The following is a 26,530-nucleotide window of genomic DNA, read 5'->3' as shown; positions in this document are numbered from 1 at the left end:
AGTTAGCTGGCTAGCTAGTTTCAACTGGAGATTCTAGATAAAAAGGTAAGTCAATAATAGACTCCTTTCCACATTGAGTGAGGCGGGTTGCAGGAAAGTATATTTTGTAGAAGGATGAAAAAATACAAAATACAAAAAACTGGCTATTTACATGGACACACAACAAAGAACACGACCGCACTGCTACGCCATCTGACAGATATAGTTACCTTAGGTAGTTTATGATAATTGCAATTCAGTTCATTATCTAGCTAGCTACATGTAAAACTGACAGTCCTCTTGCCAATCCCGGTCGACTCCTTCTTGTCTCTCGGTCATCTTCTAGGTTCAAAACGTTATGGTTGTAGACATACCAGTGCCTTATTGTCAAAAAGCAACCCACTCGTTACACAGCCACCTGGTGCAGTCAATGGCTCAGTGTTCCAAAGCTGTTCACCAGCACAGCAGCATCTATTTTATCTCACATTTCCTATGTTGAATAAAATAACGATGTGCTATATCATATTGATATATACATTATATGCACTAGACAATTGTTTGGCGGGTGCTGTTGATAATCACAAGTTTACTGGAGAACTGAGACCAAGTAGAGACTTTGGACAGGGTGGATATGGTATAATAAAGGCAGTTTATTCAGAGGTAAAGATATCTGGAATCGCGTGCACGGACTCGTTCGTCAAACTCTTAGGGAGCTATCTGAAGAGAGCCCCGAAACATTGTGTGCAGACATTTTATGCAATAAATGAAGTAGGTTGAATCTAGTAGTTCTGATCTTCTGATTGGTCCTGATGAGTTGGGCGAGGTCCCCTCCAGGCTAGTGTCACTGTTGCATTGGCTCTGAGTCGGGTTCTCTGTCTTCAAATGTTCAGCCTAAAAGAGGGGATTTTGTGTGTGTGTGTGTTAACAGTAATGATGTGTTTGTGTGTGTGTCAAGGCAGAACTCGTGAGTTGGAAGAACTGAGAGGCCTATGGCGTGGGTGTTGTCCTTGGCCACCTGCTGACAAGGCTGACAAGATAGGACCCTTTTGTCCATTGTTATTGGATAGGAACAGAACTTATAACCAGCTCCTGACCTAAATAGATCTTAGCACAACATTTTACTCAACATATCATATTCCATATTCACTATAACAAATATATTTACTACGACAGTGCTAATGTAAAACATGGCATTTAATGAAAATATTAATGTAGAACGAATGGTCCGTCTTTAGTGTTTCCCAGGGGTTAGAATAACTACAGCACCACCTTCGCCTAATCCTGATCCGTCCAAATAATCAATGAAGAAAACCCAAAACCAGGAACTACTGCTGCGCGTAATCACATAATTCTACTTGACAACTTTTGACAGATTCTCGACATTTACACGTGAACCTGTCCACGAGAGATTACCCCAGGCCTACTGCTGAAATGCACTAAATGAATTGAGGAACATGATAACGCCCGGAATTTATGAACGGCCTGTTTCGCAATTCACAACATTGTCATTGGCGATCAAAGTTGTTCGATCATTACTAAATGTCAGTTTCACTTGCTGTGAAATCTTTACATAGTGGCGCAGCCAAACCAGCAATGTGGCGCAGCGATAATCTTATTTTGGGAGAACCCTGGAATAGTGACCATATCTTTTGTTTTAAACTCTTTAAATGGGCACTTCCGATGTTTGCGGTATTTCCTGGGACTCTCTGGATAGATATATTAATTATTCCTGGTATTGAAACTTGGTTGATTTTCGGGAAAATATGAATTCCTATTTCCCACCCTACTTTAGCTGACGGGTAGAAAAGTTCTCTCTACAAGCTAATATGTATCCCATGTACAGTCTATTACAGTGTATTACATTGGGGGCAATGGAGGGGGTGGAGAACGAAGTGCTGCTGGGTATGTACGACACAGTCCCCCTCCGAAACGACACATTTGGTTAGTAGAGACCCTACTGAGTATTTCCCACCTCAATTTAGCTGAGACCAGTAGAACAGTTCTCTCTACAAGCCAATACGTATCCCATATACTGTGTATTGCGTTGCAGTGAAAGTATTGGGTGGAGTAAGGAGTCATCGTTGCTCTGTATTAAACCCGTTGCCCAGCACGAGAGAACCATTTAAGTTTTGCAGACTATTGAATAATTACAATAACATATTTGTATTTTATTAAAAGTGTATTTTAAATATAGCCTACACCGTAGCTTTCAACATATCAGTATTTGTGTAAACTTTCAAAATAAATGCTGGTATAAATAATACAATATTAAAAATGAAATAAAATAATTTGTTTAAAGGTGGTTGCAATTCTTTGAAAACCAGTTGTACTGCACTAGTGCTTAAAAAAAATCGATATTCCCAGAGTTTAGCATGTCTTTGCAGGGGGACTCTTATTTTGAAAACAAAAGAATCTGTGCTCGTGCTGCCAGCATAATATCCTGCTGCTAGGAGAACGGTAATGCTCCAATCCTTGAAGCGGCTATCGCGAGGTTAGCGCCATGGAATTACAATAAATAGAACCGATATGCTCGCTCCATGGTGGAATATAGAATTACAGTTAGAACGTTCGAATAATGTATGTATAGCCATTATCTTAAAATTCTGTGCCATATGTTGAATTATGTGCATTTAAATGACAGTTTCAATTGATCATATTAGATGATGTACCTAAATATACAGATCTGAGATGATCAGCTACCAAAAGTGTACCACCCAAAAATGTTTGGGACAAAAGTTCTACTGAACATATATCTATTATTTGCGCACACCTAGCTCGTGCTGTGGATGAGATGACGCGAAACAATGAAGCGACACCCCAAAAATGGCCGAAAGACACAAGTTCATCTCTCCTCCTCTCACATACAAAATATATAATTAAATAGTAGAGGCTAAAAACAAAATTCAATATGACTACAATAGGTGTTCCTTATTATTTAATACATAGAGATAGATGAATGCCTTTAGGTATAGGCCACACATTAAGTGTCAGAGATAAAGCAATATTTAATGAATAGTTAGAAACGTATTGTTTCTTACATGATTCTTACCATGTGTATTACACAATTTATAAATATTCACTCGCTGTGTGTGCGTGTGTGTGCATGCTTGAATTCTGCTACTACACACGGTGAGTTGAAAACATGAGTTTTGTTGTATTGGAACATGTTAAAAAGGCATCCTATAAAATGAAAGAGGTGAACATGCATGGAACAGGAAGACAGTGATATGATCTAGATGGAGAAAATGCTTTGTTCCAAATCTGGTGCAATGCATCAGCCTGCAGCTAGGCCTCTATGTTATGTTGTGGTGAAGCTTTCGTGACATCACTGTGGAATTCACGCACACAGGGACACATGCACACACACATTATCTTTGGACTTGTTTGTGTTCATTGGGTGAATGACTTAACCCTTTACACCCCAATGGAGCCGACCAGGTGAAGGCAGGTCAATGGCACTGACTGAACAATAATAAACTCACAGTGGGTTCTGCTGCCGAGCTCTGTCTCTGTAACAACAACAGACAGACCCTTTCTGATTCTGACAGTACAAAGTTATCATAGAGAAGGGGTAAGATGATTGTCACACACACACACACCCGACTTAGTAAAGACTCACTCTTGTGGTGATGTGTTAGTGTGTGAGAGCCTACAGTAGTTCTGGGAGTAGAGGATAAGCATAAGATTCACAATCACTAAACTCACTGTTTTCCATCTATGAATACATATCTGCAGGCTTGAATGAAACGTGTGAATATTTCATGTTTTTTCTCAGAATGAGCGCTTGTTTTTTAGTTTGGGGGGAGAAAGAGTGTGTATGTTGGGGGGTATGAAACGGGTTCTATTTGGTGGAGAAAGCGAGTGAGGCACAGACACACAACCGATATGCACCTGCTCAGTCATGGTAACCTGATGAGTTTCCATGGTAACAGAACGATAGCCCTGTACAGTCATTGTTACAGAGGAATATTGAATAAGTACAGTAGATTGAACAGAAGCGCACACACTCTTTCTCTTCCCATCCACACACAAAGAGCCCGAAATAACATTACAGTTTATGCTGTATAAACATGACAGTCATTCCCTATAGAAATTGAGTTCATTAATGTAGTGCGAGAGTGAGAGCAAGAGATCATAGACTACTGCTTGCTGCCATGTGATCAGAGCCAGGGCATTCCAAGAGCATCAAATGTCCGCTGGGCTATAAGAAAGGCATAGAGAGAGGTGGCAGCCATTTTGAAAAGCAGCTGCAGTGAGCAAGTGGAAATGGAACGTGGGGTCATCAGTATCTGGCCATGCTTGAGCAGAAGATCAAAGTACAAGGCTTTCAAACCAACATAATTTCAACCTTTAACTCTTACCCCAACCCACTACCCTTAACTCTAAACAAATAGTTCATATACTTGCTCAACAGTTATGTTGATATAACAGTTTATCCATTCTAGCAGAAGTACAAAGCAATTAACTGAACAACAGTTGGTCCTATGTGAATCCACTAATTCCTTATTTCACATATCAATCACGTGTTATAACACATGTATACAAACTCAAAGACGTGTAACATCAGAAAGAGAGCATGATGACCCCAAAGTATAGATGTCTGAAACCTGATCTACCTTGGAATATCATGTTGACCCCAGGCTTTTAATGTTGATGAGAGCCAGGGTTTACAGGGAATTATTCTATAACTCCTTGATGAGAGCAAGCCAGGGTCAATCTGCTATCTTAGATTAACCATTGGCGCCATCTAGCGGTACATGAGGCTATTCAAATGTAATTTTGTCCTGCCTCAGTTTCCATCCATGTAGCTAAAAGGTCTTTGCTATCTGGAATCTTTGGGACGTCCCTTAAAAATGGTTAAATACGGTTAGGGTTAAGTCGATGTTGATTATGGACGTCCCAAGGATTCCAGATAGCACTAATCTGTGTCGAAGTTGCGGGTGTTCACAGATCTAGAATCAGATTATCCACCCCGAATTCCAGATTTAACCAGGATGGGATAAACACAAAACTGACCTTAGATTAGATTCTGGGGGGAAGGTATTCCTTACTTCCTATGATTGACATCATCATTGTTTGGGCCTGGGGAGCTGTCAGTTCCATCACCTACTTACCCAGTACTGTACTGTTAGCTAGCTATCTACTGTAACTCCACGCGAATTTAAGTTAATTTAAAGCATTGTTTATATAAAGTAAGTGCAATACTAGCTACTTTCATGTTTTAGTAGTTTAAAAACGTGATACGCGAGTTGATCATGTCTGATGGTCACCGTGAAACATACTGACTGTTTGGTGGCATTTAGCTAGCTTGCTAGCTAGCTAACGTTAGCTGTCAGTGTCACTTTCAGGTTTATCGCCGGTTAGCTGTAACGTTAGCTATTTAGCTAACGCCCGTGCCTTGCAAGAATGGCAAGGAGATTATTGCCTTGTGGATAAATAGATTACTATTGTACAATGAAGCAGCGTTCAAATGAAGGGTTGCGTCTTTTAATGCGGTCAGTGTGCTCCGTCGCTGGCTAGTTTGGTATCGAGCATGACTCAGATGATGACTGTTTGCCAGCGAGCAAGCTCCTGCTCTCGCAGAATCAGATGATCATACTGAGATGTGATGTGACCAATTCATTCAATGTGCCGCTCAACCCGTTTCCAATAAACCACCTAATTAATTTGGTGTTCACTGAACTGTTAATAACAAACCTTTGATTCATGTTGTAATCTCATGATTCTATCTGCTGCATGAATCAATGGACAAAAAGTAGGACTAAATGAATCAATATGAAATGTATGGGTTATTTCTATCCCGGCTCTGCCCATGATAAGATCTGACCGAATTCGGTTGTTCAACATATAACAACCCAGCTAAACATAGGCGTGGCATAGATAAGACTTTGTTTCTTATTTTCCATGTCACACACAGATAAAGGACACATTGTCATGAACAGTTATCCCCTTGTGTTCACATGGTTACAGTGTGATACCACCAGCAGCTACCATCACACGCGCACGGACACACACACACACACACACACAAGCAGTTAGATCTTCAAACTCATATTGACTTCTCTTGTTCCCTCTCTCTCCCTCTCTCTTGCAGCATGGCGGATAAGCAGGATAAGAGTGAGCTGAAAGCAGAGCTGGAGAGGAAGAAACAGCGCCTGGCCCAGATCAGAGAGGAAAAGAAGAGAAAGGAGGAAGAGAATAACAAGAAGAAGGATGTAAGTAGAAAGAAGAGAAGTAGAACATGCTAATGGCTGGCTTGATGCAGAGGAGTTGTGGGGGCTCACATCCCTGTAACATTCATCTGTATGCAGATGAAACTGTTATGTATGCTATCGCCTCTACTGCTGACCAGGCTATGTTAGAGCTTCAATCTGATTTAGTTGCCTTGCAGAAAGCCCTTGTTGATTTGAAATGGTTAGTTATTGCTGGAAAAACTAAATGTATGTTGTTTTCTAATTCTCATAGAAATATTTCAGATGGTTTACACATTTATGCGTTCTTTTCTAGAAATCGATCATGCCTCTCCCTAAACAGCAGGTTTACCTGCAGGCAACCTTCCTGCCAGCTCTTAATTATGGTGACACCATTTATCAGAATGCAGCAGCCGCTACTCTAAAACCCTTGGATGCAGTGTACTATAACGCACTTCGCTTTACCACAGGAGACAGGTTTAATACTCATCACAGCATCCTTTATCAGAAGGTCGGCTGGACCTCTCTAAATTCCTGTAGATCACTTCATTTTTCCCTTTTGTTTACAAAACTCTGCTGGACAAGCTTCCAACATATCTCATTTCTCTGTTAATGTATAAAAATAAGAGGCACCAAACCCGCTTACAGGGTTAGTTAACTCTTGAAGTCCCTTGTGTCTCTACTAACCTAGGTAAATCAGCCTTTAGTTTTAACATCACCTATGGTTGGAATAATTTACAATCCTCATTACATCTTGAATCCCTGGTGACAATAGGGCAGTTTAGAACGCTGATGAGGAATCAATTCACTGAAGTTTGCGAGTGTAAACGGTAGATTATCAGACACTCAAGAAGAAGGTCTGATTTCATTATTACTGAAACAGGATACAAGTGGAAAATAGATATGCCGATAGTTGTCCACTATCGGCATATCTATTTATTATGGCCATCGAGATGTTAGCTATTAAAATCAGATCCAACAATAATAAAGGGATTAGAAATCCAGGGCTTAAAAACAAAGGTGTCATTGTAAGCTGATGATTCATGTTTTCTTTTAAATCCACAACTTGAATCCCTCCACAGCCTCATAGAAGATCTAGATACATTTTCTAACCTCTGGATTACAACCAAATTATGATAAATGTACTATATTACGTATTGGATCACTAAAAAATAAAAAATGTACATTACCATGTAGTTTACCAATAAAATGGTCTGATGGTGATATGGATATACTCGGAATACATATCCCAAATGAAATAAATGATCTCACTCCAATAAATTCTAATAGAAAGTTAGCAAAAATAGATAAGATCTTGCTACCAGGTAAATACCTGTCTATTTGTGGGAAAATCACCCTGATTAACTCTTTAGTATTATCCCAGTTTACCTATTTGCTTATGGTCTTGCCTACGCCTAGTGAACACTTTTTTAAATTATATGAGAAAAAAAATGGTCAAATTTATTTGGAACGGCATGCCAGACAAAATTAAACGGGCTAATCTATATAATGAATATGAATTCGGAGGACAGAAATGATTAAATATTAAAACATTAGACCTATCACTAAAAGCTTCAGTCATACAAAAGTTCTACTTAAATCCGAACTGGTTCTCTAGCAAATTAGTAAGATCGTATCACCCAATGTTCAAGAATGGCCTTTTTCCCTTTATTCAGATTACAACCTCTCACTTTCAGTTATTTGAAAAGGGAAATCATCTCCCAAATATCACTATTTCTAAAACAAGCCATAGAAAGTTGGTTGCAATTTCAATTTAATCCTCCAGAAACAACAGAACAAATAATGCAACAAATATTGTGGTTAAACTCAAATATACTAATTGATAAAAAAAACTTTTTTTTTTGACAAAATGTTTAAAAAAGGTATAATCTTCGTAAATGATCTCATCGGTAGGACTGGTGGAGTCATGTTGCACATGCAGCTAACAGAAACATATGGAAATGTCTGCTCTACCCAAAATTACAACCAAAGAATTGCAGCATTACCGCAAAAATGGAAGAGGAAAGTGGAAGGGGGAAAAAGTAAGGAACTTGTCTGTCGGCCTTGCATTAAAGAACATAATTGGTTAAAGAAAACTGTGATAAATAAAAAAGTATACCAGTTTCATTTAAGAATGACAGCCGTCCCATACAGTGAGGGGAAAAAGTATTTGATCCCCTGCTGATTTTGTAAGTTTGCCCACTGACAAAGAAATGACCCGTCTATAATTTTAATGGTAGGTTTATTTGAACAGTGAGAGACAGAATAACAACAACAAAATCCAGAAAAACGCATGTCAAAAATGTTATAAATTGATTTGCATTTTAATGAGGGAAATAAGTATTTGACCCCCTCTCAATCAGAAAGATTTCTGGCTCCCAGGTGTCTTTTTATACAGGTAACGAGCTGAGATTAGGAGCACACTCTTAAAGGGAGTGCTCCTAATCTCAGTTTGTTACCTATATAAAAGACACCTGTCCACAGAAGCAATCAATCAATCAGATTCCAAACTCTCCACCATGGCCAAGACCAAAGAGCTCTCCAAGGATGTCAGGGACAAGATTGTAGACCTACACAAGGCTGGAATGGGCTACAAGACCATCGCCAAGCATCTTAGTGAGAAGGTGACAACAGTTGTTGCGATTATTCGCAAATGGAAGAAACACAAAATAACTGTCAATCTCCCTCGGCCTGGGGCTCCATGCAAGATCTCACCTCGTGGAGTTGCAATGATCATGAGAACGCTGAGGAATCAGCCCAGAACTACACGGGAGGATCTTGTCAATGATCTCAAGGCAGCTGGGACCATAGTCACCAAGAAAACAATTGGTAACACACTACGCCGTGAAGGACTGAAATCCTGCAGCGCCCGCAAGGTCCCCCTGCTCAAGAAAGCACATATACAGGGCCGTCTGAAGTTTGCCAATGAACATCTGAATGATTCAGAGGAGAACTGGGTGAAAGTGTTGTGGTCAGATGAGACCAAAATCGAGCTCTTTGGCATCAACTCAACTCGCCGTGTTTGGAGGAGGAGGAATGCTGCCTATGACCCCAAGAACACCATCCCCACCGTCAAACATGGAGGTGGAAACATTATTCTTTGGGGGTGTTTTTCTGCTAAGGGGACAGGACAACTTCACCGCATCAAAGAGACGATGGACAGGGCCATGTACCGTCAAATATTGGGTGAGAACCTCCTTCCCTCAGCCAAGGCATTGAAAATGGGTCGTGGATGGGTATTCCAGCATGACAATGACCCAAAACACACGGCCAAGGCAACAAAGGAGTGACTCAAGAAGAAGCACATTAAGGCCCTGGAGTGGCCTAGCCAGTCTCCAGACCTTAATCCCATAGAAAATCTGTGGAGGGAGCTGAAGGTTTGAGTTGCCAAATGTCAGCCTCGAAACCTTCATGACTTGGAGAAGATCTGCAAAGAGGAGTGGAACAAAATCCCTCCTAAGATGTGTGCAAACCTGGTGGCCAACTACAAGAAAAGTCTGACCTCTGTGATTGCCAACAAGGGTTTTGCCACCAAGTACTAAGTCATGTTTTGCAGAGGGGTCAAATACTTATTTCCCTCATTAAAATGCAAATCAATTGATAACATTTTTGACATGCGTTTTTCTGGATTTTTTTGTTGTTATTCTGTCTCTCACTGTTCAAATAAATCTACAATTAAAATTATAGCCTGATCATGTCTTTGTCAGTGGGCAAACGTACAAAATTAGCAGGGGATCAAATACTTTTTTCCCTCACTGTATAGATTGCAAAATAGTTGGGAAGAGATTTTTGACGTACCAATTCCATGGCATAGTGTTTATGAACTGATACGCAAAACGACGCCGGATTTAAAACTTAGAATTTTTTAATTTAAATTATTATATAAAATTCTTGCAACCAATAGAATGTTATTTATATTGGGGATACAATCTTCCCAGCTCTGCAGATCTTGCTGCGAAGAGACAGAATCATTAGATCATTTGTTTTGGTACTGTCCATTTGTAGCTTGTTTTTGGACACAGGTCCAGGAATGGCTAAAGGATTGCAATATTTACCTGGAGCTAACCCTGCAGATAGCATTACTGGGTGATCTGAAAAGTCATAGTCAATCGATCAATAATATAATAATACTTTTAGCAAAACATTTTATATTCAATTTACAATCTGTAGAAACAATGAGAATAGAAAGGTTCAGAACTTTTGTAAAACATCACAATACAGTTGAAAAATATATGGTAAATAGAAATCCAATATGGATGGTGTTAAGAGATAGATGGGTGGTGTTGAATGGAGTTGAAGGATGGGACCAATAACAACTAACAACAACCAATAACAACAAGATAACTAATAATGTAAGCATACTGTGTCCATAATAAGCATAATAAGTATATAGGTTATAGGTTGAGAGCTTTTGTGAAAGAGCACAGTTAGAAAGATATGGTATGGCATATAGAAGACAGCCTACAGGGAGGAGGTCAGAGACCTGGCCGTGTGGTGCCAGGATAACAACATCTCCCTCAACGTGACCAAGACAAAGGAGATGATTGTGGACTACAGGAAAAAAAAGAGGACTGAGCACGCCCCCATTCTCATCGACGGGGCTGTAGTGGAACAGGTTGAGAGCTTCAAGTTCCTTGGTGTCCACATCACCAAAGAACTATCATGGTCCAAACACACCAAGACAGTCGTGAAGAGGGCACGACAAAGCCTATTCCCCCTCAGGAGACTGAAAAAGATTTGGCATGGGTCCTCAGATCCTCAAAAAAATTCTACAGCTGCACCATCGAGAGCATCCTGACTGGTTGCATCACCGCCTGGTATGGCAACTGCTTGGCCTCCGACCGCAAGGCACTACAGAGGGTAGTGCGTTTGGCCCAGTACATCACTGGGGCCAAGCTTCCTGCCATCCAGGACCTCTATACCAGGCGGTGTCAGAGGAAGGCCCTCAAAATTGTCAAAGACTCCAGCCACCCTAGTCATAGACTGTTCTCTCTGCTACCGCACGGTAAGCGGTACCAGAGTGCCAAGTCTAGGTCCAAAAGACTTCTCAACAGCTTCTACCCCCAAGCCATAAGACTCCTGAACAGCTAATCATGGCTACCCGGACTATTTGCACTGCCCCCCCACCCCATCCTTTTTACGCTGCTGCTACTCTGTTAATTATTTATGCATAGTCACTTTAACTCTACCCACATGTACATATTACTTCAACTACCTCAACTAGCCGGTGCCCCCGCACATTGACTCTGCACCGGTACCCCCCTGTATATATAGCCTCCCTACTGTTATTTTATTTTACTTCTGCTCTTTTTTTGTTGTTGTTTTATTTTTATTTTTTTGTTAAAAATAAATGCACTGTTGGTTAAGGGCCAAGACGAAGGAGATGATGTCTGCACCTGTTGTATTCGGCGCATGTGGCCAATCAAATTTGATTTGATTTGATTTGAGAAGCAAACCGGATGGACATCATGAAAATGATCGGAGAGGTTGAGGGTAGAGGAAGTTCAGGAGTAAAAACAAACAACAAAATAGAATTATTGTAAAATTGACTGTGTCCATAAAATGTATATAGTATGTATAAGCTGGAAGTAGAGGCCTAAGCGTTGTTGTTCACTAGTTTACTCCAATTAGGGAAGGGGTGGTGGGGTTGGAAAGTAATAAAGGGAAATATATATTTTTTAAAGGATGTGTATGTGTATGTACAGTGGGGAGAACAAATATTTGATACACTGCCGATTTTGCAGGTTTTCCTACTTATAAAGCATGTAGAGGTCTGTAACTTGTATCATAGGTACACTTCAACTGTGAGAGACGGAATCTAAAACAAAAATCCAGAAAATCACATTGTATGATTTTTTAGTAATTAATTTGCATTTTATTGCATGACATAAGTATTTGATCACCTACCAACCAGTAAGAATTCTGGCTCTCACAGACCTGTTCGTTTTTCTTTAAGAAGCCCTCCTGTTCTCCACTCATTACCTGTATTAACTGCATCTGTTTGAACTCGTTACCTGTATAAAAGACACCTGTCCACACACTCAATCAAACAGACTCCAACCTCTCCACAATGGCCAAGACCAGAGAGCTGTGTAAGGACATCAGGGATACAATTGTAGACCTGCACAAGGCTGGGATGGGCTACAGGACAATAGGCAAGCAGCTTGGTGAGAAGGCAACAACTGTTTAGCGCAATTATTAGAAAATGAAAGAAGTTCAAGATGACGGTCAATCACCCTCGGTCTGGGGCTCCATGCAAGATCTCACCTCGTGGGGCATCAATGATCATGAGGAAGGCGAGGGATCAGCCCAGAACTACACGGCAGGACCTGGTCAATGACCTGAAGAGAGATGGGACCACAGTCTCAAAGAAAACCATTAGTAACACACTACGCCGTCATGGATTAAAATCTTGCAGCGCACGCAAGGTCCCCCTGCTCAAGCCAGCGCATGTCCAGGCCCGTCTGAAGTTTGCCAATGACCATCTGGATGATCCAGAGGAGGAATTGGAGAAGGTCATGTGGTCTGATGAGACAAAAATATAGCTTTTTGGTCTAAACTCCACTTGCTGTGTTTGGAGGAAGAAGAAGGATGAGTACAACCCCAAGAACACCATCCCAACCGTGAAGTATGGAGGTGGAAACATCATTCTTTGGGGATGCTTTTCTGCAAAGGGGACAGGACGACTGCACCCTATTGAGGGGAGGATGGATGGAGCCATGTATCGCGAGATCTTGGCCAACAACCTCCTTCCCTCAGTAAGAGCATTGAAGATGGGTCGTGGCTGGGTCTTCCAGCATGACAACGACCCGAAACACACAGCCAGGGCAACTAAGGAGTGGCTCCATAAGAAGCATCTCAAGGTCCTGGAGTGGCCTAGCCAGTCTCCAGACCTGAACCCAATAGAAAATCTTTGGAGGGAGCTGAAAGTCCGTATTGCCCAGCGACAGCCCCGAAACCTGAAAGATCTGGAGAAGGTCTATATGGAGGAGTGGGCCAAAATCCCTGCTGCAGTGTGTGCAAACCTGGTCAAGACCTACAGGAAACGTATGATCTCTGTAATTGCAAACAAAGGTTTCTGTACCAACTATTAAGTTCTGCTTTTCTGATGTATCAAATACTTATGTCATGCAATAAAATGCAAATTAATTACTTAAAAATCATACAATGTGATTTTCTGGATTGTTGTTTTAGATTCCGTCTCTCACAGTTGATGTGTACCTATGATAAAAATGACAGACCTCTACATGCTTTGTAAGTAGGAAAACCTGCAAAATCGACAGTGTATCAAATACTTGTTCTCCCCACTGTATGTATGTATGTATGTGTATGTGTATGTATGTATGTGTATGTGTATGTATATGTATATATATATATATATATATATATATATATATATATACACTGCTCAAAAAAGTAAAGGGAACACTTAAACAACACATCCTAGATCGGAATGAATGAAATAATCTTATTCAATACTTTTTTCTTTACATAGTTGAATGTGCTGACAACAAAATCACACAAAAATTATCAATGGAAATCAAATGTTTCAACCCATGGAGGTCTGGATTTGGAGTCACCCTCAAAATTAAAGTGGAAAACCACACTACAGGCTGATCCAACTTTGATGTAATGTCCTTATAACAAGTCAAAATGAGGCTCAGTAGTGTGTGTGGCCTCCACGTGCCTGTATGACCTCCCTACAACGCCTGGGCATGCTCCTGATGAGGTGGCGGATGGTCTCCTGAGGGATCTCTTCCCAGACCTGGACTAAAGCATCCGCCAACTCCTGGACAGTCTGTGGTGCAACATGGCGTTGGTGGATGGAGCGAGACATGATGTCCCAGATGTGCTCAATTGGATTCAGGTCTGGGGAACGGGCGGGCCAGTCCATAGCATCAATGCCTTCCTCTTGCAGGAACTGCTGACACACTCCAGCCACATGAGGTCTAGCATTGTCTTGCATTAGGAGGAACCCAGGGCCAACCGCACCAGCATATGGTCTCACAAGGGGTCTGAGGATCTCTTATCGGTACCTAATGGCAGTCAGGCTACCTCTGGCGAGCACATGGAGGACTGTGCGGCCCCCAAAAGAAATGCCACCCCACACCATGACTGACCCACCGCCAAACCGGTCATGCTGGAGGATGTTGCAGGCAGCAGAACGTTCTCCACGGCGTCTCCAGACTCTGTCACGTCTGTCACATGTGCTCAGTGTGAACCTGCTTTCATCTGTGAAGAGCACAGGGCGCCAGTGGCGAATTTGCCAATCTTGGTGTTCTCTGGCAAATGCCAAACGTCCTGCACGGTGTTGGGCTGTAAGCACAATCCCCACCTGTGGACGTCGGGCCCTCATACCACCCTCATGGAGTCTGTTTCTGACCGTTTGAGCAGACACATGCACTTTTGTGGCCTGCTGGAGGTCATTTTGCAGGGCTCTGGCAGTGCTCCTCCTGCTCCTCCTTGCACAAAGGCGGAGGTAGCGGTCCTGCTGCTGGGTTGTTGCCCTCCTACGGCCTCCTCCACGTCTCCTGATTATACTGGCCTGTCTCCTGGTAGCGCCTCCATGCTCTGGACACTACGCTGACAGACACAGCAAACCTTCTTGCCACAGTTCGCATTGATGTGCCATCCTGGATGAGCTGCACTACCTGAGCCACTTGTGTGGGTTGTAGACTCCGTCTCATGCTACCACTAGAGTGAAAGCACCGCCAGCATTCAAAAGTGACCAAAACATCAGCCAGGAAGCATAGGAACTGAGAAGTGGTCTGTGGTCACCACCTGCAGAACCACTTCTTTATTGGGGGTGTCTTGCTAATTGCCTATAATTTCCACCTGTTGTCTATTCCATTTGCACAACAGCATGTGACATTTATTGTCAATCAGTGTTGCTTCCTAAGTGGACAGTTTGATTTCACAGAAGTGTGATTGACTTGGAGTTACATTGTGTTGTTTAAGTGTTCCCTTTATTTTTTTGAGCAGTGTATATACAGTGGGGAAAAAAAGTATTTAGTCAGCCACCAATTGTGCAAGTTCTCCCACTTAAAAAGATGAGAGAGGCCTGTCATTTTCATCATAGGTACACGTCAACTATGAAAGACAAATTGAGGAAAAAAAAATCCAGAAAATCACATTGTAGGATTTCTAATGAATTTATTTGCAAATTATGGTGGAAAATAAGTATTTGGTCACCTACAAACAAGCAAGATTTCTGGCTCTCACAGACCTGTAACTTCTTCTTTAAGAGGCTCCTCTGTCCTCCACTCGTTACCTGTATTAATGGCACCTGTTTGAACTTGTTATCAGTATAAAAGACACCTGTCCACAACCTCAAACAGTCACACTCCAAACTCCACTATGGCCAAGACCAAAGAGCTGTCAAAGGACACCAGAAACAAAATTGTAGACCTGCACCAGGCTGGGAAGACTGAATCTGCAATAGGTAAGCAGCTTGGTTTGAAGAAATCAACTGTGGGAGCAATTATTAGGAAATGGAAGACATACAAGACCACTGATAATCTCCCTCGATCTGGGGGCTCCACGCAAGATCTCACCCCGTGGGGTCAAAATGATCACAAGAACGGTGAGCAAAAATCCCAGAACCACACGGGGGGACCTAGTGAATGACCTGCAGCGAGCTGGGACCAAAGTAACAAAGCCTACCATCAGTAACACACTACGCCGCCAGGGACTCAAATCCTGCAGTGCAGACGTGTCCCCCTGCTTAAGCCAGTACATGTCCAGGCCCGTCTGAAGTTTGCTAGAGTGCATTTGGATGATCCAGAAGAGGATTGGGAGAATGTCATATTGTCATATGAAACCAAAATATAACTTTTTGGTAAAAACTCAACTCGTCGTGTTTGGAGGACAAAGAATGCTGAGTTGCATCCAAAGAACACCATACCTACTGTGAAGCATGGGGGTGGAAACATCATGCTTTGGGGCTGTTTTTCTGCAAAGGGACCAGGACGACTGATCCGTGTAAAGGAAAGAATGAATGGGGCCATGTATCGTGAGATTTTGAGTGAAAACCTCCTTCCATCAGCAAGGGCATTGAAGATGAAACGTGGCTGGGTCTTTCAGCATGACAATGATCCCAAACACACCGCCCGGGCAACGAAGAGTGGCTTCGTAAGAATCATTTCAAGGTCCTGGAATGGCCTAGCCAGTCTCCAGATCTCAACCCCATAGAAAATCTTTGGAGGGAGTTGAAAGTCTGTGTTGCCCAGCGACAGCCCCAAAACATCACTGCTCTAGAGGAGATCTGCATGGAGGAATGGGCCAAAATACCAGCAACAGTGTGTGAAAACCTTGTGAAGACTTACAGAAAACGTTTGACCTGTGTCATTGCCAACAAAGGGTATATAACAAAGTATTAAGAAACTTTTGTTATTGACCAAATACTTATTTTCCACCATAATTTGCAAATAAATTCATTAAAAATCCTACAATGTGATTTTCTGGATTTTCTTTTCTCATTTTGTCTGTCATAGTTGACGTGTACCTATGATGAAAATTACAGGCCTCTCTCATCTTTTTAAGTGGTAGAACTTGCACAATTGGTGGCTGACTAAATACTTTTTTTCCCCACTGTATATGCATATATATATTTGCGAGGAAAAAAAACATATGGGAGATTGGAAGTGATGCAGACAATTACATTGATGGACGTTACAATCTATCTGCAATATTAAAGCTGATCTACCCCCTAAAAAAAACAAAAAACACTTGAAGTCCCTTGTGTCTCTACCAACCTAGGTAAATCAGCCTTTAGTTTTAACATCACCTATGTTTGTAATAATTTACAATCCTCATTACATCTTGAATCCCTGGTGACAATAGGGCAGTTTAGAACGCTGATGAGGAATGAATTCACTGAAGTTTGCGAGTTTTTTGGTTGATTGTAATATATTAATTTGTGTTGTTGAAATGTAGTGCATCTTCTGTATCTTGTGGTTATTTTTCTTTTGCGGTTTTATTGCATTATCATGTTGATTTGTTTGTTCTCAGGGCACCATTGAGAATGAGACCCTGGTCTCAATTGGGCTCCCTTGAATAAATACAAGTAAAATAAATATTAGTATATTATTATTATTACAGTGTCATGTAATAGCCTATGCAGTATTTATACATGGTTATATTGTATTTATTACATTATCTGTCTCCCTGTCTCTCCAATTCAACGGATCCCTCTCACGCTACCTCTCCTTTTCTACCCATTCTCTCTCTCCCCCCTTCCACTCTCTCCCCCTGTAGGGGTCTGACTCTAAGTGGGGAGGGGAGGGGGGTGGAGTTGGTGCACCAGATGACTCTTCTGACCTGGAGAAGAAGAGGAGAGAGGCTGAGGCTCTGCTGGAGAGCATGGGGATCACCTCTGATATACCCAACGGTAAGGACACACACGCACACACAGACACACACACACACACACGGACACACACTCTTCTGTTTTTTAACAAGCCTTTTTGCATGAAGCCTCAGCATGCCACTTGTCCCTGTCACGCCCTGACGTATGGAACTCTTGTTTGTTGAGTCAGGGTGTGGAAATCTGTTGTATTTTCTATGTTTAAGTTCTAGTTGTTCTATTTCTATGTTTGGCCGGGTGTGGTTCCCAATCAGAGGCAGCTGTTGCTCGTTGTCTCTGATTGGGGATCATACTTTATTGTGGGATCTTGTTCCTGTTAGGCTGGTATGTGTATAGCCCTTTGGACCTCATGTTACGTTGTTTTCTGGTTTTGTTGTGTTTATTTGAGTTAATAAACATGTACGCGTTTCACGCTGCACCTTGGTCCGACCCGTCTCTCAACGTTCGTGACAGAAGATCCCACCAAAAACGGACCAAGCAGCGTGCCCAGGAGCAGCAGACACACTGGACACAGGAGGGGAAGTCATTTTGGACTTGGGAGGAGATATTGGCAGGTAAAGGACCCTGGGCGAAGGAGGAAGCCCAGGCAGGAGAGGATCAACGGCGACATCAACGTTGCCGGCCGAAGAGGAAGCCCGAGTAGCAGCCCCAAAACATTTTTTTTGGGGGGGCTCACGGGGTAGACGACGAGAGAGCAGGAGGCCGGGAAAGGGCTGACTAGAGAGGAGGAGGCCACTATTCTAGAGGTCCTCCAAGACCTGCGGATCGAGAGTCAGAGAGGAGGCCACCACGTTACGGGAGCTGTTAACTCAGAGGGAGCAAGAGTTATCCGTTCAGAGGGAGGCGCTACAGGATGCTCAAAGGGAGAAGGAAGTAGTGGAGGCAAGGAGAGAGGAGCTGGTCAGGCAACAGAAGGAGCGTGGGTTCATAGAGGAACCTAGGTATGCAGAGATACGCACTGTGTCGCCAGTGCGCGTTCACAGCCCAGTGCGTCCTGTGCCAGCGCCCCGCACGTGTCGTGCGAAAGTGGGCATCCAGCCAGGACGGGTTGTGCCAGCTGTACACTCCAGACCTCCAGTACGCTTCCACGGTCCAGTATATCCTGCTCCGGTTCTATGCACTGTGTCACCAGTGCGCCTCACCAGCCCGGTACGCCCCGTACCTGCTCCCCGCACCAAACCAGTGGTGCGTGTATCCAGTCCGGTACGGCCCGTGCCAGCTCCTCGCACCAAACCAGTGGTGCGTGTCGCCAGCCCGGTACGCCCTGTACCTGCTCCCCGCACCAAACCAGTGGTGCGTGTATCCAGTCCAGTACGGCCCGTCCCTGCTCCTCGCACCAAACCAGTGGTGCGTGTCCCCAGTCCGGCCCATTCCTGCTCCTCGCACCAGACAAGTGGTGCGTGTCCCCAGTCCGGCCCGGCCCGTGCCTGTTCCTCGCACCAGACCAATGGTGCGTGTCCCCAGTCCGGCCCGGCCCGTTCCTGCTCCTCGCACCAGACCTGTGGTGCGTGTCTCCAGTCCGGCCCGGCCCGTTCCTGCTCCTCGCACCAGACCAGTGGTGCGTCTTCCCAGTCCGGCCCGGCCCGTGCCCGTTCCACCGGTGCCTGGTCCAGCACCGTTCAGCTGCTCCACTCCGGAGTCAGAGCGGTCCGCTCCACCGGTGCCTAGTCCAGCTCCGGTCAGCGGTTCCACTCAGGGGTCAGAGCAGTCTGCTCCACCGGTGTCCAGTCCAGCTCCAGTCAGTGGTTCCACTCCGGGGTCAGAGCAGTCCGCTCCACCGGTGCCAAGTCCAGCTCCGGTCAGCGGTTCCACTCCGGAGCCAGAGCAGTCCGCTCCACCGGGGTCCAGTTCAGCTCCGGTCAGCGGCTCCACTCCAGACCCGGAAGTCAGCCCCTCTCCAGGGTCGGGGCCTCCCACACCAGGCGCCAGACAGGGCTTGGTGCATCGGGGGAGGATTGCCGATCCAGGCCCAGACGTCAGCCCCTCTCCAGGGTCGGGGCCTCCCACACCAGGGTCCAGACAGGGCTTGGTGCATCGGGGGAGGATTGCCGATCCAGGCCCAGACGTCAGCCCCTCTCCAGGGTCGGGGCCTCCCACACCAGGGTCCAGACAGGGCTTGGTGCATCGTGAGGGGATTGCCGATCCAGGCCCAGACGTCAGCCCCTCTCCAGGTTCGGGGTCTCCCACACCAGCGTCCAGACAGGGCTTGGTGCATCGTGGGAGGAAGGAGAGGGGACGCATCGCGCCGAGGTCTAGACTAGACCAGGGGCGCAACGGGGAGGCAGAGAGGGAGAGGTTGTCACGCCCGGAGCCGGATCCGGACCCTACCCTAATGAGTCAGGTTGGTGCGGCCAGAGTATGCACCTTTGGGGGGGGGGGGTTTAGGTTCAGTTCCGTGTTTAGGCTTGTATGTGTATAGCCTGAGGACTTCACGTTACGTTGTTTCTTGTTTTTGTTTATCAAGTTAAATAAACATGTACGCTTTTCACGCTGCACCTTGGTCTGACCCGTCTCTCAACGTTCGTGACAGTCCCCTACTTTTTCTTCTCTCTTCTTCTCTCCCTTCATTTACTACCAACTGACTCACTCACTCATTCACTCCCTCATTTTTTGACTCCCCCCACACACACACCCTCACACAGCCCAGCCTCTGAGGATAATAACAGAGGATACGTGTCTGTTTCACTATCTAGTCCCTACCCCTATGTCTCCTTCAGCCAAGTCAGTGGGCAGCGAGTCTAGAAGCCAGGACTCCGGAGATGGAAACACCAGGTACGTGTGTGTGTTTGTGTATTTGTGAATAAGTACTTGCACGCTCAGTGTATATTACTAACTTTGTGTAAATTCTGACCTGCCTGCTTTCTCTCTTTCTCTGTGTTACTAACACTCGCTCTTCCTGCTCTCTCCTCTCTCACGCCCTGTTCTTTTCTCTTTTTGTTTCTCTCTCTCCATCTCTCTTGCTTCCTCTCTCCCCCCTCTCTCTCTCTGTGTGACTAACTGCTGCCCCCTGGTGGTGTGTTGTGGCTGAATCAGGACGTTACACTGGGATCCTGACCCCTCTACTCTGCAGCTGCACTCTGACTTTGAACTACTGGGGTACTGTTCACCCCTTTCTTACTCTATAAGACACATTCCCCTACTTGGGCTGTGGTTTTGCTCCTCTCTTCTGTTCCTCTTGTTCATTTCTTTGTTGGGCCTGAATGGCCCCTGTTTGCATCATACACATTGCTGTCTGCTAGCACCGGTAGAGTGTTTGTCTTTGTAATGGTGTGTTTGGATGTGGAGTGAGAGAGAGTCTATAATGGTGTGGCTGTGTTTTTAAGTTGGTATGTGTCTCTCTGACTATGTGGGTGTCTCCTGTCCAGGCGAGGTTTGAGGCTTGGCATGGCAAAGGTGACCCAGGTGGATTTCCCCCCAAAAGAGATGGTGTCCTACTCCAAGGAGACACAGACCCCCGCTGATACACCAACACACACCCAGGCTAAACCAGGTCAACGTTGTGTTTTATGGGTTATCAGCAATTCTACAGACTTTTAATGTTTTCATGTATGTTGTGTTGTTATGAGCATTATGTTGTGCGTGTGTGTAGCAGAAGAGGAAGATGAGGAAGAGATGGTCGATCCCAAGCCAGCAGAGGACACCCAGGAGGAGGAAGCTGATCAGGAGGAGAAGCAGGAAGAAGGTGAGATTGACTTTACCCTTCTACCTCTGTAAGTTGACCAGCCCTGGCCTAAACCACATCTGATATCCATGTGTGTGCGTGTAGCCCCTCCCAAGGAGCTGACTGAAGAGGAGAAGATGCACCTGCTCCACTCTGAGGAGTTCATGACGTTCTTCGATCGAGGGAGCAGGATTGTAGAGCGGGCTCTCTCTGAACGAGTGGACGTCTGCTTCGACTACAGTGGCCGAGACCTGGAGGACAAGGAGCGGTGAGACACACACAAACCAGAACACACAACTATAGAGTGTACATTCTTATTTCTCTGTGTCTTCTTTCCTTTTTAGTGAGATGCAGGCGGGCGCTAAGATGTCTCTCAGTAGGGTGTTCTCTGACGAGCGCTGGTCCAAGAACAGAGTGGTCACCTGTCTGGACTGGTCTCCTCAGGTAGGAGAGTGTGTGTGATGATTTGGATTAAAGAGTTATATAATCTCTTGTGTTTCTCTGTTAGAGTCATGGAAATCTGTGTCTTTGACTCCTGATAAGCTTCTGTTTGACTGCTGTCTGACTGCTGTTTGATTCAGTACCCTGAGCTGCTGGTGGCCTCCTACAACAACAATGAAGATGCTCCTCATGAGCCGGACGGAGTGGCTCTGGTCTGGAATATGAAGTATAAGAATACCACACCCGAATACACCTTCCACTGCCAGGTACACACACATACCTTCCACTGCCAGGTACACACACATACCTTCCACTGCCAGGTACACACACATACCTTCCACTGCCAGGTACACACACATACCTTCCACTGCCAGGTACACACACATACCTTCCACTGCCAGGTACACACACATACCTTCCACTGCCAGGTACAAACACACACCACTCTGTGGATATAATTCCCTTCTCTGTGTCTCTTCCCCAGTCTGCGGTGATGTCAGCGGCGTTCGCCAGGTTCCATCCTAACCTGATTGTGGGTGGGACTTACTCAGGCCAGATCGTCCTATGGGACAACAGGAGCAACAAAAGAACATCTGTACAGAGAACTCCCCTGTCTGCATCCGCTCACACGGTAACTCATATACACTACAAAAGTATGTGGACACCCCTTCAAATTAGTGGATTCGGCTATTTCAGCCACACCCGTTGCTGACAAGTGTATAAAATGGAGCACACAGCCATGCAATCTCCATAGACACACCATAGGCAGTAGAATGGCCCGTACTGAAGAGCTCAGTGACTTTCAATGTGGCACCGTCATAGGATGCCACCTTTCCAACAAGTCAGTTCGTCAAATTTCTGCCCTGCTAGAGCTGCCCCGGTCAACTGTAAGTGCTGTTACTGTGAAGTGGAAATGTCTAGGAGCAACAACGGCTCAGCCGCGAAGTGGTAGGCCACACAAGCTCACAGAACGGGACCGGCAAGTGCTGAAGCACGTAAAAATCATCTGTCCTTGGTTGCAACACTCACTACCGAGTTCCAAACTACGCCTGGAAGCAACGTCAGCACAATAACTGTTCGTCGGGAGCTTCATGAAATAGGTTTCCATGGCCAAGCAGCCTAAGCCTAAGATCACCATGCGCAATGCCAAGTGTCAGCTGGAGTGGTGTAAAGCTCGCCACAATTGGAAACTCGTTCTCTAGAGTGATGAATCACGCTTCACCATCTGGCAATCCGACGGACGAAACTGGGTGTGGCGGATGCCAGGAGAACGCTACCTGCGCCAATGCAAAGTGCCAACTGTAAAGTTTGATGGATGAGGAATAATGGTCTGGGGCTGTTTTTCATGGTTTGGGCTAGGCACCTTAGTTCCAGTGAAGGTAAATCTTAACGCTACAGCATACAATGACATTCTAGATGATTCTGTGCTTCCAACTTTGTGGCAACAGTTTGGGGAAGGCCCTTTCCTGTTTCAGCATCACAATGCAGAAGTGGTTTGTCGAGATCGGTGTGGAAGAACTTGACTGGCCTGCACAGAGCCCTGACCTCAACCCCATCAAACACCTTTGGGATGAATTGGAATGCCGACTGCGAGCCTAATCGCCCAACATCAGTGCCCGACCTCACTATTGCTCGTGGCTGAATGGAAGCAAGTCCCCGCAGCAATGTTCCAACAACTAGTGGAAAGCCTTCCCAGAAGCATGGAGGCTGTTATAGCAGCAAAGGGGGGACCAACTCCATATTAATGCCCATGATTTTGGAATGAGATGTTCGACAAGCAGGTGTCCACATACTTTTTCTACATTGAGTGCTCAATAGCTTTCAAAATGTGAAATTGTTTACATATTATCTTACAGGTGCAAGCTACTATTAGCTAAATATAGACTGAACTATGTCATGTTAGCTAAATCGAAACATCACCCATTTCTAACGTGTCCTGTGATATTCAGCACCCGGTGAACTGTGTGAACATGGTCGGGACCCAAAACGCTCACAACCTCATCAGCATTTCTACTGACGGAAAGATGTGTTCTTGGAGCCTAGACATGCTGTCTCAACCACAGGTACTACTGCAGTGTGTGTGTATGTGTGTGTTCTAGGACATTGCGAAGCTAGTGTTTTGGCAGTCTTAACGCTGTGTGTGTGTGTGTGTGTGTGTGTTCTAGGACATTGCGAAGCTAGTGTTTTGGCAGTCTTAACGCTGTGTGTGTGTGTGTTCTAGGACATTGCGAAGCTAGTGTTTTGGCAGTCTTAACGCTGTGTGTGTGTGTGTTCTAGGACATTGCGAAGCTAGTGTTTTGGCAGTCTTAACGCTGTGTGTGTGTGTGTTACAGGACAGCCTGGAGCTGGTGTTTAAGCAGTCTAAGGCAGTAGCAGTGACCTCAATGGCGTTTCCTCTGGGTGACGTCAATAACTTCGTAGTCGGGAGTGAAGATGGATCAGTCTACACCGCCTGCCGCCACGGGAGGTATGTGTGTGTGTGTTAATAACTTTGCTTTGTGGCCAACACCAATGTGTGTGTGTTATAACATTGTGTATGTGTGTGTTACAGTAAGGCAGGCATCAGTGAGGTGTTTGAGGGGCACCATGGTCCAGTCACTGGGCTGAGCTGTCACAGTGCTGGGGGTCCTGTGGATTTCTCCCAGCTCTTCATCTCTGCCTCCTTCGACTGGACCGTTAAGCTCTGGACCACCAAGGTAACACACACACTTCTCTTCTGGGATCTCCCTCCAGGTGTCACGAGTCCGGGTTGTTGTGTGGGTCTGGCTGGCCATGGGTCCGGAGGTGGCTAAACCGGTCGATCCATGACCTGCAGATCTTGTGGCAGTGGGGGCAGGAATGGTTCATCCTGTGGCCAGGGCTTGTTGTTACTGGCACCGGTTACTATGCGTTGTGGCGACACACACTTACCCTTTCTCCCCGTCTCTCTGTAGAGTACCCGTCCTCTGTATTCGTTTGAGGACAGCTGTGACTATGTGTATGATGTCATGTGGTCTCCCACTCACCCTGCCCTCTTCGCCTGTGTGGACGGATCAGGACGGCTGGACCTGTGGAACCTCAACGACGACACAGAGGTACACACACATTTATACACACAGTACAAAACAACAGATATGCTTATGAACAATGCAACAAACATTGTGTGTGTGTCTTAGGTGCCCAGTGCCAGTGTGGTTGTGGATGGGTGTCCTGCTCTGAACCGTGTGCGGTGGTCTCACTCAGGGAGAGAGATCGCTACAGGAGACTCAGACGGGCAGGTGCTGGTCTACGACGTAGGAGAGGTGAGAGATTCATCCCTTATATTGAAGCTCTTGATATACTGTACATGTCATACCTGTGTGTATATTCTCTCGTTTCCACAGCAGATCTTTGTGCCCAAGGCAGATGAGTGGACCCATTTCATGCACACGCTCGTGGAGATCAACGAGAACCGAGACGAAGGAGATGAGCTCGCCGCGCAGCGCCTAGTCGCCTGATCACCATGGTAACAGGGTAACTTTGGGGACCACTACCCTCTTGCTTCCAAATCGTCCCTCCCTTCAGTTGGAGCAGGTGTGATGTTTATCCCTCAGGGTTCTAGAGCGTCGACAGTGTTCCGTCCACAGCTCTTCCAACTCAAGTCTTTTTCTAAATATGCAAAACGTTATACCGTTTTACTACTTTGTAGCTTGTATTTATTCATTTTCCAGATGTGTGTATATTGCCTATGGGCTGACTGTGTGTTAAACTGATGGTGAAGAACAGAAAAATATGACCCATGCTATGCCCATTCCAACCTTCATAGACAAGGACAGCCATGTCCTCAGATTTTAGCTACAATTTTATTTATCTATGCTTTTATATCACATTCGGTTGCACATACAGTGCATTCCGAAAGTATTCAGACCCCTTAACCTGTTACGCTACAGCCTTATTCTAAAATGGACTAAATTCCCCCCTCAATCTACACACAATACCCAAAGCAAAAACAGGTTTTTAGATATTTGTGCAAAAAAATACAATAAATACATTAACATAAGTATTCAGACCCTTAACTCAGTACTTTGTTGGAAGCACCTTTGGCAGCGATTACAGCCTTGAGTCTTCTTGGGTATGACGCTACAAGCTTGGCACACCTGTATTTGGGGAGTTTCTCCCATTCTTTACATTTTTACATTGTAGTCATTTAGCAGACGCTCTTATCCAGAGCGACTTACAGTTAGTGAGTGCATACATTTTCATACTGGCCCCCCTGTGGGAAACGAACCCACAACCCTGGCGTTGCAAGCGCCATGCTCTACCAACTGAGCTCAGGTTGGATGGGGAGCGTTGCTGCACAGCTTTTTTCAGGTCTCTCCAGTGATGTTCGATCGGGTTCAAGTCCGGGCTCTGGCTGGGCCAGGACATTCAGAGACTTGTCCCGAAGCCACTCCTGCGTTGTCTTGGCTGTGTGCTTAGGGTCGTTGTCCTGTTGGAAGGTGAACCTTTGCCCCAGTCTGAGGTCCTGAGCAGGTTTTCATCAAGGATCTCACTGTACTTTGCGCTGTTCATCTTTCCCTCAATCCTGACTAGTCTCCCAGTCCCTGCTGCTGAAAAACATCCCCACAGCATGATGCTGCCACCACCATGCTTCACCGTAGGGATGGTGCCAGGTTTCCTCCAGACGTGACACTTGGCATTCAGGCTAAAGAGTTCAATCTTGGTTTCATCAGACCAGAGAATTTTGGCTAACTCCAAGCGGGCTGTCATGTGCCTTTTACTGAGGACTGGCTTCCGTCTGGCCACTACCATAAAGGCCTGATTGGTGGAGTGCTGCAGAGATGGTTGTCCTTCTGAAAGGTTCTCCCATCTCCACAAAGGAATTGTAGAGCTCCGTCAAAGTGACCATCGGGTTCCTTGTCACCTCCCCTACCA

General features: G+C 45.1%; 1 protein-coding gene across 10 annotated transcripts; it reads left to right on the top strand.

The window, feature by feature from the left end:
* Positions 1-4,890: 4,890 nt before the first annotated feature.
* On the top strand, positions 4,891-25,567 carry LOC121581177 (dynein, cytoplasmic 1, intermediate chain 2a-like). Of its 10 annotated transcripts, none has more exons than XM_041896601.2 (17): positions 4,891-5,019; positions 6,074-6,194; positions 17,427-17,559; positions 20,229-20,307; positions 20,569-20,631; positions 20,901-21,025; positions 21,125-21,217; positions 21,302-21,464; positions 21,541-21,640; positions 21,778-21,903; positions 22,122-22,268; positions 23,587-23,700; positions 23,971-24,104; positions 24,189-24,333; positions 24,571-24,711; positions 24,793-24,918; positions 25,000-25,567. In XM_041896601.2, exons 2-17 carry the CDS (start codon positions 6,075-6,077, stop codon positions 25,111-25,113), a joined length of 1,923 nt encoding a protein of 640 aa, XP_041752535.1. In that variant the 5' UTR covers positions 4,891-5,019; position 6,074; the 3' UTR covers positions 25,114-25,567. The 10 variants fall into 10 exon arrangements, with proteins under 10 accessions (XP_041752535.1, XP_041752538.1, XP_041752537.1 ...); XM_041896604.1 differs by lacking the exon at positions 4,891-5,019 and adding an exon at positions 5,063-5,171 and having other exon boundaries at positions 20,253-20,307; XM_041896603.1 differs by lacking the exon at positions 4,891-5,019 and adding an exon at positions 5,063-5,171 and having other exon boundaries at positions 21,128-21,217.
* The last annotated feature ends 963 nt before the right edge of the window (positions 25,568-26,530 follow it).

This window comes from Coregonus clupeaformis, chromosome 14, assembly GCF_020615455.1.
Source record: "Coregonus clupeaformis isolate EN_2021a chromosome 14, ASM2061545v1, whole genome shotgun sequence".
Taxonomy (NCBI): domain Eukaryota; kingdom Metazoa; phylum Chordata; class Actinopteri; order Salmoniformes; family Salmonidae; genus Coregonus; species Coregonus clupeaformis.
The sequence above is the reverse complement of the archived record's forward strand: the minus strand, read 5'-3'. Positions and strand labels throughout refer to the sequence as shown.

What these genes read in the sequence shown, in the direction of transcription:
- LOC121581177 (XM_041896601.2), top strand. Translation starts at nt 6,075, where the DNA reads ATGGCGGATAAGCAGGATAAGAGTGAGCTGAAAGCAGAGCTGGAGAGG. An exon ending in GGAGGAGAAGCAGGAAGAAG is followed by an intron (nt 21,218 to 21,301) that starts GTGAGATTGACT and finishes GTGTGCGTGTAG; the next exon opens with CCCCTCCCAAGGAGCTGACT. An exon ending in TTAAGCTCTGGACCACCAAG is followed by an intron (nt 24,334 to 24,570) that starts GTAACACACACA and finishes GTCTCTCTGTAG; the next exon opens with AGTACCCGTCCTCTGTATTC.